The 12,793-nt window shown below is 38.9% G+C and overlaps 2 protein-coding genes and 1 long non-coding RNA gene across 3 annotated transcripts; 2 read left to right on the top strand and 1 right to left on the bottom strand.

The window, feature by feature from the left end:
• Window positions 1-613: 613 nt before the first annotated feature.
• On the top strand, window positions 614-1,098 carry LOC140788352 (uncharacterized). Its single transcript, XR_012109014.1, has 2 exons — window positions 614-755; window positions 937-1,098. It is a non-coding gene; the product is annotated as an uncharacterized lncRNA (long non-coding RNA).
• LOC140788344 (uncharacterized) lies at window positions 1,037-4,125 on the bottom strand. The gene is made up of 4 exons (XM_073137561.1): window positions 3,834-4,125; window positions 2,678-2,759; window positions 1,668-1,826; window positions 1,037-1,461 (listed from the first exon to the last, which is right to left on the bottom strand). The coding sequence occupies exons 1-4, from the start codon at window positions 4,044-4,046 to the stop codon at window positions 1,391-1,393; spliced, it is 525 nt and encodes a 174-aa protein (XP_072993662.1). The 5' UTR covers window positions 4,047-4,125; the 3' UTR covers window positions 1,037-1,390.
• A 1,725-nt stretch (window positions 4,126-5,850) lies between these two features.
• LOC140801569 (E3 ubiquitin-protein ligase UPL5) lies at window positions 5,851-12,596 on the top strand. The gene is made up of 3 exons (XM_073156740.1): window positions 5,851-7,749; window positions 10,316-10,905; window positions 12,062-12,596. The coding sequence occupies exons 1-3, from the start codon at window positions 6,063-6,065 to the stop codon at window positions 12,323-12,325; spliced, it is 2,541 nt and encodes an 846-aa protein (XP_073012841.1). The 5' UTR covers window positions 5,851-6,062; the 3' UTR covers window positions 12,326-12,596.
• The last annotated feature ends 197 nt before the right edge of the window (window positions 12,597-12,793 follow it).

Raw genomic sequence — 12,793 nt, 5'->3', positions numbered from 1 at the left:
ACCATCAACCGAAACTTTTCCTTTAGGCGGTTTTATCCCCCACCGCACGAAGCAAGTCGTAGTACTGCTACTAAGTTCCTCCAAGCCGTACTATTTGTTCTAACAGCCTTCTTACGTGTTGCAAAACCTGAAGATTGCCTGAAACCGTCCAAGCACATTGAGCCACGTACCCATTGCGTACGAAGTCCCCACATCTTGGAGTCGATACGATCCGCCGGGGGAACAGACTCGTACACCATAAAAAGAACCACACAAGCTTTTTATTTATTTATTTATTTTAGGGGGGCGTAAGTGCAAAATGGACCCCACCACACCACTACCCTTGTCACATTTACTTATTCCCAAATTCTGCGGCAAGGAGACAACTGCAGAGTCTATGTGGCATCTAATTTCCTATGTGGGCCGAAGCCTCGCGTGGGGCAGGAAGCGGCGCGCTCGCGTCGCGGACGAGAGCGCGCTCGAAGAAAGCGCCCCGGCCGTCGCCGCCGTGACCGGCGGACGTGGCGGAGCAGTCGCGGCGCTGCTCGCCCTCGCACGCGCCCCGCTCGAGGCGGCGGCTTGCGTCGCCGCGGTAGGACGGTCGGAGGAGGACGGCGCCGGCCAGGCGGCACGCGGAGACAGGCTGCGGCCGGACGAGATGAGCCACCTCATGGTGCGCGACAGCATGCGCTATGTCATCTATGTGTAATATGTAACATTTAGCGGAGTGGTGTGTTATAATGTTATGTGGAAGACAGTGGATATTATTTGAATAGGTCGGTCTTGCTTCAATTTTCCTACCTTCTCTTGTACAATTGGCAATCATATTTGGGTGTGGAACAAATATATCCTTCTTTTCTAACTCTCTTGTCGTAAATGGTTGTTTACTAATACTGACCACAAATTTTTTTGTAGATATTGATTCTGATATCTAACGCTGTCTTTGTTTGCTTGCAGATAAGTTGGACCAAAAGCTCACTATTTTGTAGGTATATCAGTAAACAATCAAGTTAGAAGCGTACAAAGTTGACATGCAATGTATAGAAAAGAACAGAGATGCAGAAATCGAATTCAGTGCTAACTGCCTTTATCGCCCAGTATAAATGCTATTTAGTTCAAGACCGGAGTTCCGTGGTTGGGTTGATTTTGTTAACACTATACCATTTTGAATCAATACTATATGCGCAAGTAGCTAAAAACCGTATACGTAACGAATGACATCTATTTGGTATTCATGGAATAGCTATACCTGCTTATTGCAGCATATAGTAAAAGATTGTTCATGGCGAATCTTTGCTTCAAGAATATCACCTTTGATTTGCACCAAGCGATAGCTTGTGCAAGTCTGTGCAGGGCCCAATACAGTTGTAGTTAAAGTTGAGATGTTACATACTTACATGCTGCCAATCTGCTATTGCATGTTGTTCCCACTTCTCAGAGAATCCAAGACACACTGTTCTCCAGTTAAGCATCTCACCAATCCTTCAAAAGTGACAAAAAATCATCGTGCTTAACAACAAAATGCATAATTTGTTGTTACAGTAGTGAAACATAGATATACTATTGTATGGCTCAAGAAATAATACTCATACATTTGAAAATTTTAATATCTAAAGTCACATGCTTACCTACTTACTGGAGAGCTATAAGAATTTTAACTAAATATATCCAAGGAGATGGTGATTTACCGTCTGTGTAGTGGCGACAGTCGTGTTTACCGACAACCAAACTGGTCGACCACTCTTTGTTGAATCTATTAGCAACATCAATGCTGTTACCATTAGAATAACCAACAAACCAACATCTACTTCTTGGCATCCTTTGCAGCTTCCTCTTAAGAATGACACCTACAAAAGAGCACAAGAAATACAAGTGACTTGTGATGTGCTACTTTCAGGTTTTTGTGAATTAATGTAGAGGAGCAAATGAGTAAGGCAAATCATTTGCGTTTCCAACAGTAAGATTGGCAATTGGTGGTGTCAACTTAAACTTTATTTTGCTAGAATGACAAAACAGCTCCACAAATACAAATGGACTCAAAGGACCCTTGAGATGTGGCAAATGAACTAAGAAAGAATAATAACAGACAGAACAGCTCCCTAGAAGGTACCGTTACTTATTATCATCATATGGAAAATATCAAAGTGGCCAACTACATAGAAAGATAGCATCATTGCAGACTCACTCCTGACTACACTACGTGAAATATAGTTCTTGATTGGTCGGATCTTCTGTTGACAAATACTTCTAGCCACATAAATTGGGTTATGATACCTTTTTCTTGTTTCTTCAGCAAGAATTAGTACATGCTACATTTCACAAAACGACACTACGTGCGGTAATTTTCCTTTTAAGTTTGTTTCAGCCACAAATCCATATACTCGATTACTAAGTTATGGGGGATAGTAATTCTAGTGCTTCTGTCAACTCACTTTGCTATGGTGGCAACTAGCAAGCAGTAATCATATCGAAACAACTTATGGGTGACCCAGGAACAGTAACGGAATATATGGGTTATGACACTGAAGTTGGAATTATATGGGTAAAACAATAGAGAAACAATCTACAAATTTGAAAGCAAGAGATGGAAATGCATAAATTCTACAAATAAAGAAATTGTATAATGTTAGCAGGAAGGATGGGGGAAGAATCCACGCAAAAACATAACCCATTCTTTGGTACACAAATACACACAAACCGGGTATGTTTCTGCCTGATACCACTGCAAGTGCTACAAGAACATTTTCAGGATCTTGTGGTTGAAAATCAAAAACAAGTATCTGCAAAAAATAAATTATGCACACTGTCAGTACGTAACTTAATTTGATTTATAAGGAATGATCAGACAGAAGTTACTCTACATACTATGTTTTTTCAGAATACTTGAGGAAAGCAAGCTAGGTAAAACAAGGATAGCATCTGGCTCCCAATAGGGAAATTGTCTGTGCCAATAACTACCATGGTAACATCTGTTAATCTATCAACTATCAGATAGAGGGGAACTTCCATTTATCATTATGCACATGAAAACCAAAATGGTAGATATACTGATATAAACTGCTGTAAAAGCTATGTATCCAACCCCCAAGCACCAACAAAGGGGAAAAAAAAACCACCTTTGCTGCAACGGCTCTAGGGGATTCCACAGCCTAAGGAGGCCTGTATATGCCTCCCCAGGGCCCTGCAACTGCCACTGGGTAATTTGTTGTAACGTTTTAAAAGACCCACAATCCAAAGAAATGTTACAAGACTCACAATCAAGCTCATTGCTCCTGCAAAACATCATTCAGCTCCATATCCTGAAGTCTTTAAACTACAATTAAGCCCTCTACATTGACAGCATATCCAAACATGTGATGTAGCAATTTCTCTCACATTGGAGTCCTTAAGAAAATGTATTCTCCATGAGTCATAATCTCTTCTTAAAATGCAGATGACATTTTTTTTTTCATCTCCACATTGGCAGAGGCCATTTGACAGACAACTGGAAGATAAGATTAAATCAATCAATATCAAAACCAGCAGCTACACTAACATTTCCCCCCAAAAACTCAAATTCATTAGTTACCAATAGAGGAATCATCCTAAATATCTTCATCTTCATCTCTGATAAAATTAAAATGATTATCACCATAAAGCAGAAACACCATAGCTCAGCAATCCTAAACCAATAATCCATAAAATATGTCTAAACAATGCATCTTCCTCTCCGCAGCGGCATATACACAAACAGTTGCAAGGCATACTAAAACCACAACAACTAATCCAAACACCATCGCAGAGCCTCTAACCAATACAGAATGAAATCAAAATCTAATAACAACCAACAAAAACCGAGATGAAGACGAGCTCACCGGAGCTTGGGGTGGGTCGGGCTTGACGAGGACCATGAAATGTTGCAGGTCCCAAGAGCCCAAGGAGTAAGCGGCCGACATAAGCATCTGGGCCGGGCCCTTCGCTGCCCTCAGAGGCACCGCGGCAACGTAAACCGCGTCTCTGGTGTCCTTCCCCTGGTGCAGAGACGGAGGAGAGCTAGGAGAAGCCAAGACCTTTAGGACGGATGCCATTGGCCAACCGATAGTTGCGGCCTTTGATTGGTTACAAAAAGTGCTGAATTTTCTAATGACTTTATTACAAAAAAACACTCGAGAAATAGGAATAATATCACTTATGACTCGTTAATACTCATCCTTACGATAAGTAATTATTAAATTCTTCTTTTCATGACTCGTTTATACTCGTTCAATCGGGAATATGTTATAAATCGATGATGATAAGTTGCTGATAGGATTAGATTATCACACCGCCCCCAATTCAGCATTACATCACCTGAAAACAAAATTTTATTAATTCCTCTTAATAGGTAGTGGAGAAAAGAGGGTGTGTTAAAAGGCTTGCCAAGCAAAGTCTCGAGAGCTTTTATTGTGGGATGTTTCGGTGCATCCTGACTTTCAATTCGTGTTTTGATAAAGAATAAGTTTGGGATCCCTTATTCTCGGAATATTAGATGTAATTTCTGTGGCCTTTAGCTGCTTCTATTTAATAATTTGTTTTGATAGAAGATAGGTTTGGGATTCCTTACTCTCCGAAAATTAGGATGTAATTTTTGTGGCCTTTTAGCTGGTTCTCTTTAAGTTCCATTTTTTTTTATAAAAATATTAAGAACTTCTTCGGTGCAGTAGGGATGAGTTTGGAGATTTAACTGTCTAGAGTATTGATATTTTTTATAATTAACTTGATAAAATTTTAATTTAATTAAATCTCTTATATTACTTTTTAATTATTTATATATATATCGTTAGTTTAAAATTGATTTAAACTAAAAATTTGATATAGAGATAGAGAATTAAATTTAAATTAAAGTCTGTCTCCTATAAAATAAAAACAAAGAATCAAATTTAAATTATCTAGTATTAAATAGTATCTCTTATAATTAATATCTAATCATATTTATTATAATCATATCTAGAGAGAAATCTTAACGGAAGAAAAGAACGTGTAACTCGAAAGTTAGTATATTTATTCTAATTTTTAAGAACGTGTAATTCGGAAGTCAGTACATTTAATCTACTTTTTTTTTTAGTATCATTTCCAAAACTATATTAAGTAAAAAAAGACTTATTAGTTAAGAAGATTAGATTATTTGTGCCTAACTTCCGGATTACATGTTCTTTTTTCTATTAAAAAAATATTTTTTAGATATAATTATACCTTAATTATAGCAGATATCATTTAATACTAACAAATTTAAATTTGATTCTTTCACTTTTATAGGAGATAAGGCTTTATTTAAATTTAATTTTCTATCTCACTGTTATATTTTAGTTTAAATCAATCTTAACTAACAAAAGATATACGTAAATATTTAAAAATAATTAAAGCGATAGAATTTAATTAAACCTTCATTAAGTTATTTATAAAAAGATATTAATAATCTTACTCTGTTATATATATATATTACTCTGATATTATGTCTTTTATTTTAATAAATTATTAAGATAATATAATTATAAAAAAATAACGTGCAGGCTAATATATTTTAAAAATAAATAATTATCTATTAAACAGGTAATACTTTTTAATTTTTTTTTGTATTTCTATTATATCTCTGAGGATCTTATATAGTTAGATCCCTCTCAAGTCTCAAGTCTCAAAGTGATGAACATTTACCCTACTAACGAGAAAGCGCTCTAGAATATATGGTATAGGATGTAAATTTTCTTTCTTTCCCCAACCCGTCATCACGCTCATCTCACGTGACCGGCAGTGAGATACGCGTACTTCATCTCACGTGCGGAGCACGCACTTGGAGAGAGGAAAAAGAAAAAAAAAAAAAATTTAACGCAAACACGCGACCTGATGTCACACACCGACGCCTGCCTTTCGAAACTTCACCTTCTCCCCACCCCACCCCACCTCACACCCCCACCTCCTTCCCCGCCTTCTTCCCTCTTTTCCCATCCTTGGCCACCGCTGCCGGAGAGAGTGAAATTTCCAAAATATCCCTCATCGTCCGCGCCGTTTACCTCCGATCCTTCTCCCTCTCATGCGGACGACCTAGGGTTTCTTCGCCGCCAGTTTCCATGTCCGTATCCCTCTCCGCCGCGATCGCCCGCCTCCACCACCACCTCGACCACAAACACCTCCTCCCCTCCAAGCGCAAGCTTGATGATTATGCCCCTTCTCTCATATCCGACATGATCGCTTCCCCGATCCCGATCTCCTCCCCGTCGGATCCCACCCTTCACTTCTTCATCCGAACCACCTCTAAAACCCTAGTCATCCACGCCCACCCGGATGATACTGTCGGGTCCATCATCGGGCACGTGGAGTCAATCACCGGCATCGCCGCCTGCGAGCTGCGTCTCATCTTCCGCGGCCGCCAGCTTGCGGACGACTCCACCCTCGCCGATTGTTCCGTGCAGAAGGATTCCGTGCTTTACCTGACCGGTCGCCTCCGCAGCACCAAGCACCCCCGTGCGTGGCAGCTCGTCAACGACATCATCTTCGCCGTCTCCTCCCTCGTCAGGGAGCCCTCTCCCCCCATCAAGGGGGTATTCAACGTCGACGGCCTTGTTAAAGAATTCCTTGTCAACTCCATTACCGTATCGAGCTCGGCCTCTCACGAGAGTATCGACCTCGTGTCAGACCACCTTGAGGTCTTCGTTCTCGCTGGGGCACCTCTGGCGCTCGTCAGATTGTACCTCTCTAGGGAGGCCTTGTATCGTGATACTGCGGAGAGGGCCGTTCGCCACTTCATGATCTCAAATGCCGAATATTTGCCTAAAGATGTTCAGGTGAAGTGCATGCCTATTCTGCTCGAGTTCTGCAAGTTGCTCGCGTGGACTGTCGGTAAGAAGGATCAGCTTTATGTGTCATGCCGAAGCGCGTTGGCATCGCTGCTGGAATCGCCAGACTGGAGATGGGTTGGACCATTGAGGTGGCCGAAGAATGTGATACCACAATTACTACCTTTTGCTAGAGAAATGGCTGAGATAGTGATGGCAGGATTATCTTCAGACACCGTGTCAGTTTCAGCAAGGGATCTCAGCGAGTTCTCGAGCTTCTTGCTTGCTTTACGTCGGGCAGTCCAGGATTGGATGTCTGGGGCATGTCCGGTCCCTAAGCTATTATACAATGGCTCGCGTCATCAGAACGACAATTGGATTTGCTCAATCTATGCGGTGTATACAGAGCTTTTGCAGAAGGTAGACGATCGCTTGAAGAAGCTGGACTTGGACCTGTTGAAGCAGAAAGGACTGGTCCAGAGTGAGTCTCGTTGGGCAGGGTGGTCGCATATTCTTGTTGTTTTGACGGAGCTCAATTGGTTCTCAGATATTTATGAGGATGCCGACCGGTCACTTCATTCTGTTCTTCTTGCTAGGCAGCTTTCTTTAAACACTCTTATTAGACGTGCAAAGAGGAACGATAGTCTGCACTGGCTTCTGAAGCATAAGGACCTTTTAGACTTTGAGGCAAGGCGGAATTTGGTTTTGATGATGTTCCCAGAAGGAAAGGATGACTTTCATGAGCTGCATGAAATGCTAATTGACAGGTCGCAGCTTTTGGAGGAGTCGTTTGAGTATATCACCCAGGCTGATGCTAGTGCACTGCACGGTGGACTTTTCATGGAGTTCAAAAACGAGGAAGCTACAGGCCCTGGTGTTTTGAGGGAGTGGTTCTGTTTGGTATGCCGTGCTATCTTCAGCCCACAAAATGTGCTCTTCTTGCCATGTGCAAATGATCAACATAGGTTCTTTCCAAATCCTGGTAAGTTGCATGATTACTTAAAATTTGTTATTTTAAATTTCCTCGCTTTTGTTTGATTACATTTTCTGGCGAACTTCAAATTTCCGGTTGTTATTTTGCGAATTTATCACTTCTGTTAGGATTGATTGATCATTGTAGATAATGGTAGTTTTAGCCTAGAAACTGGTGTTGAATCGTCAGTGCAAGATGCAGGATTTCTTGGTTATAGAGGCAAGTGCATTACTGTTCTTGTCGTGTTGCTCTAGACATATCTATGACACTTGGTGCACATTTAACTGGAGTAAAGCTGAGAGACTCAGAATCTTGTGTTGGTTTAAATGTTTTTAATCAAGGATTGTCATGCCGTTAGGCACACCTCATATGCTGACCGACATGTACTATGCTGATGGAGTATGGACATGTGGCACAGGGATGTGCTAAAGATACTCCCTATGTCACGATGTATTGAGCTTAAATAAGAAAATAATAAGGAAAATTAGGGAAACCATGAAATCGGAGTTTGACTGTTGTGAACTAAGTATATCTACTACGTAGAGTTTGACCTTAACCCAAATGCAATTATAGGTTGACATTGCACCAGCGAATACAAATTAGGTTTTTCCCGAGACTTTCTACCCTAATTTCAAAATTGTAGAAAGTAGGATAATCATAGAATTGGAGTCTACTTGGTCTGGAATCCAAGTATATCTACTCTATATAGGTTGTTTCCAATCATAAATTATAAGTTATTGGTCGAAATTGCAGTTGTAAACACAAAATTAGTGGTTATCCTACCCTTCTAGGTATTGACCAAATTCGAATTTGAACAATTTTGTCCCCTATTTTGATTTAAATATATATATAACTTTTCACTTCATGGCACTTTTATATATTGACAAAGACTCATATTCCTATTTCTACACAAAATTGGATATATTACATCAATATGTAAGGCTAAAAGACTTTCATTTAGCTGTTAAATCCTATTTTAAGCTCTGAAAAGTCTTAAATATCTATTTAAGGGCATGCCAAGGTTGTGCAAGCGACACAGGCTAAAAGACTTACAGCTCTGAAAAGTCTTAAATTTCTAATTAAGGGCATGCCAAGGTTGTGCAAGTGACACAATAGGGCCACTAGCACAACAATCCTTCTCTGTTGTTTTAAATCAACTTATTATCGGATATTTAGGTGTTCCTATGAAACTTAGCTGCAGAAAACACATTACCAGGATGACAGTTTATGAAGTGAAACACATCACCTTCTGCGATGAGAAAATGAGTTGAGCAAATGAACGAAAGGTGTTTTGGAATCTTGGTAAACTGGTGGCTTCCTTTTCCTAATCGATTAGTGCAACACACATTGCTACAGTGGAACAAGCTGCATGATTCCCTTGGCTGCTGGATGCTAATAAATGAATGACAATGAAGTTAGAACATCATTAGGAAAGCTCTTTTACTGAAAAATTAGAGGTAAAATGATGCCCATCTCTCTGTACTTGTTGTATCCTCTGGTTTTATTTATTTTGGGATTTTAATTAATTTGGTGATGTTGAGATTTTGGTGATTGATTCTCATCACTTTGTATTTGTGGCGTATTTTGAAATTTAGGGGGGAAAGAAGGAAATAAGAGAGAAGCAATAACAGCCCTCTTTAAATAGCCAATTTAGTAGTAATGATTTATATGTCTAGCTAGTGTAGATGGAAAGTTAAAGAGAATTAAAGAATGCAAGTTAAAATCGAAGCATGCATATTCTTCTGCAAAAAAAAAATATATATGCTCATTAATTATTGCCGATAGTTTTGAATATTCATATTCTCTGTTTACTAATTTTGGCGGTGTAGAAACAACAAGAAGACATCAAATCACTTGTCTCCTGGTCTTTCATTGACATATAATTCTATAATATCACAGATTGCAGACACTGCCAATAGTTTTGTGCAGGCAAAACTGTCAAATAGATCTACTTCCTATTTGGTACCACTTGCTTGAATGTCTGACTACTAGCACTGCCTAAGGCTTTGCCAATAACTACCATGGTAAAAAAAGCATTTTAATGGTGAAACACTCAAACTGGTACAAAAGTAGCTGGTCGTTGACCTAATCTTTGATAGAACCCCCCTCCTTTCCCAGAGCGAATAACTTCCTTATCTATAAGTTGATCATTCAACTATAGTTTGACGGTGAAACTGCACTTTCAGAATAGTTTCATAGAAATCTTGTATTACATTACAAAGTGAGCACAATGTAAATGGATCAGAAGGTGAAATTAAAATAATAGGAGCATTAGAAGAGATGGCAAGGTTGAAGAGGTTTCAGGACAAGTACACAAGTGTTACAGTTCCTCTCTTCAGAACTCCTTGTTACTGCAGCTTTTATTTTACAAAGTCTGAATTAGAGCCAGCAAAAGTACTTGCGGTGCATGTGTCTTGTCAGTTTGCCCATTTTTCTGTTTGCAAGACATGCAATAGTACTTCATCTAGGATTGTTGACCAATTCTTGTAAGGTCCTTTTTGCCTCAAGAACTTGCTTTTTATTGTATGAAATGCATATTTATCTTCTCACTCATACTCGTTTATGTATATTGCAGCATCTGCTGTGGATCCCTTGCACCTGAAGTACTTCATTTTTTCTGGCCGAGTGATAGCATTAGCATTGATGCATAAAGTGCAAGTGGGCATTGCATTTGACCGCATATTCTTCTTGCAGCTAGCTGGGAAAAGTATAACTTTGGAAGACGTTAAGGACGCAGATCCATGCTTATATACAAGCTGCAAAAAAATACTAGAGATGGATGCTGAGCTTCTGGATTTAGATGCATTAGGACTAACATTTGTCAGAGAAATTGAAGAACTAGGCACTCGGAAGATTATTGAACTCTGTCCTGGAGGAAAGGATATTGTAGTAAATAGCAAGAATAGAGAGGAATATATCAACCTTCTAATTCAGAATTGCTTTGTAAATTCTGTTTCCAAGCAGATTTCTCATTTTGCTCAAGGATTTAGCGATATACTTGCTAATTCAAAACTCCAGAAGTTTTTCTTTCAGAGTCTTGACCCTGAAGATTTTGATCGAATGCTAGGCGGTAGTGATGGTGTTATCAATGTTAGGGAGTGGAAAGCACATACTGAATACAATGGCTACAAGATGAAAGACCGCCAGATCTCCTGGTTTTGGAAGGTATATACAGTAGTACTTTAGACTAAGTACGTTATATACTGTATCATAATCTAAATTTGTTATCCCCTTAAACTACCTCTCAGTACTGGCAATATGTTTTTGTTATTTTATCTTCCACATCAAGAAATTATGCAAAAATTAAATAGAATCATTATTAGTTCTTTTATCAAATTATCTAACTTCAATTGCTAGGTTGATGTTCTGACGACTCTCCATTTAGCATATTTACTTTCAAGTAACTGATGCCTTTTCCTGATAATTCTTTCATTTCTTATTATTCATCATATCTTGTCTCTTTTTTTCTCGTTGAAGTTATATTATGATTCCACATAGTGAAAAAAATTGTAGGCATATTGTAGAGAATTCTTTAGCATTGTTTTTTTTTTGCCTTTTAGATTTGACCTTTTGCTTCTGGATAATTAGAATATAGTTGCCTTGTTTATATGTAAAATTGAAAAGCCCATGCACCTGCACTCTCTATCTGTAGAATTGAGAGGCAACTGGGATCATCAAGATCATTTCAAGGATCATCTAGGTATATATATATATATATATGTATATTAGGTTGGAGTCTTGTAACTTGAAATTGGACCACCAAGTATAGGGCTGTAGATCACTTCATTCCTTTTGTGTGTTTGTGTGTGTTTTTGTTTGGTACCTTATCCACTTTTTCTTCCATTATTATTCTAGAGTCCATCTATTTGGGGTCAATGATTATGTTAAATCTAAGGATCAAAATATTGAGTCGAAAGGTTGTCCTATAGAATCTATAGCTGAAAGTCTCTGGAAAGAAGGAAAATAAGTAGACTGGGAAGAAACAAGAAAGAAAATCAGTGATGTAATTCCAAATTAAGAAAAACATGGATTTTTCATCACTAAAACATACACTTCTGAGATTTCCTAATCAAGATATAACTTATTTATTTTCTGTTTGAGGTGAACCATGCTTGGAGACTTGGAATAGTTTGACGAGATCAGCCCTGTGATCACATAACTCTCTAGAACAAAAGTCTACAGACTATTACTCCCTATTATGTGACCACCGGTCACCTTTTTGTGCTGACACAATTATAGGAGCATTAGTGAGTTTGGATAACATTGCCATGCTGATTTTTCCAATTAGGCTTATGCAGTACTCTTTTTGGGCTTCTGGCAGATCGTAGAGCGCATGCCTGCTGAACAGCAGAGAGTGCTTCTGTTCTTCTGGACTTCTGTGAAATACTTGCCCGTTGATGGTTTTTGTGGCTTGGCTTCGAAATTGTACATATATAGGACTTCAGAATCTCATGACCACCTGCCTACATCTCATACATGCTTTTACCGCCTCTGTCTTCCGCCTTATCTGTCCATGTCCATGATGCGGAGCCGGCTACAGATGATCACACAGGAACATGTGAGCTGCACCTTTGGTATATGGTAGTAACAGCCTATATTAGAAAAGTTGGGGGGGGGTATATTTGTATATATCTTAGGGCAATCAAATTATGCAATTCTAGGATTAAGGTTTATTTTGCTTAATCTGTATATATATGTATAAAATGCAGGGTTTGATCCGCTGCAGGGAATTTGAAATAGAGATTCTATTTTTATTTTTCCTCTTTTCTCTGTTATTTTGCCAGCTTGACATCTTGACAGTGATAGTATTTTCAGGGGCGTCTAATGCAAAAGGGAATGGTGTCTTTGTTTCTTCACTTTTATCTTGCTGAGCATTCTTTTGTCCTTTTAGTGCATTGTTGGGTTATAAGAGCTTATTTGCTATGAGACCGACTTTCTTTTCTTTTTCTCTTTTCCCTAACCAAACTAACATGATGGTCAACTTTTCTATGCATGGGAAGCTAAGTTTTGAAAACTTTTCTTTGATTGTTGGATGGTGTACTTGCACGTCCTC

The sequence above is a fragment of the Typha latifolia genome, chromosome 1 (assembly GCF_019914945.1).
Source record: "Typha latifolia isolate L0001 chromosome 1, TyphaL0001v2, whole genome shotgun sequence".
NCBI classification, from domain to species: Eukaryota; Viridiplantae; Streptophyta; class Magnoliopsida; order Poales; family Typhaceae; genus Typha; species Typha latifolia.
This window is presented reverse-complemented; position numbering and strand designations above follow the sequence as displayed.

Bases quoted from the DNA above. Each gene is read 5' to 3' on its own strand.
- LOC140788344 (XM_073137561.1), bottom strand. From the start codon at position 4,046: ATGGCATCCGTCCTAAAGGTCTTGGCTTCTCCTAGCTCTCCTCCGTCT. The intron at 1,827-2,677 runs GTTTGTGTGTAT...GCTCTTTTGTAG, and splicing joins ATCAGGCAGAAACATACCCG to GTGTCATTCTTAAGAGGAAG. The intron at 1,462-1,667 runs GTAAATCACCAT...TCACTTTTGAAG, and splicing joins CTGTCGCCACTACACAGACG to GATTGGTGAGATGCTTAACT.
- LOC140801569 (XM_073156740.1), top strand. From the start codon at position 6,063: ATGTCCGTATCCCTCTCCGCCGCGATCGCCCGCCTCCACCACCACCTC. The intron at 7,750-10,315 runs GTAAGTTGCATG...TGTATATTGCAG, and splicing joins TAGGTTCTTTCCAAATCCTG to CATCTGCTGTGGATCCCTTG. The intron at 10,906-12,061 runs GTATATACAGTA...GGCTTCTGGCAG, and splicing joins AGATCTCCTGGTTTTGGAAG to ATCGTAGAGCGCATGCCTGC.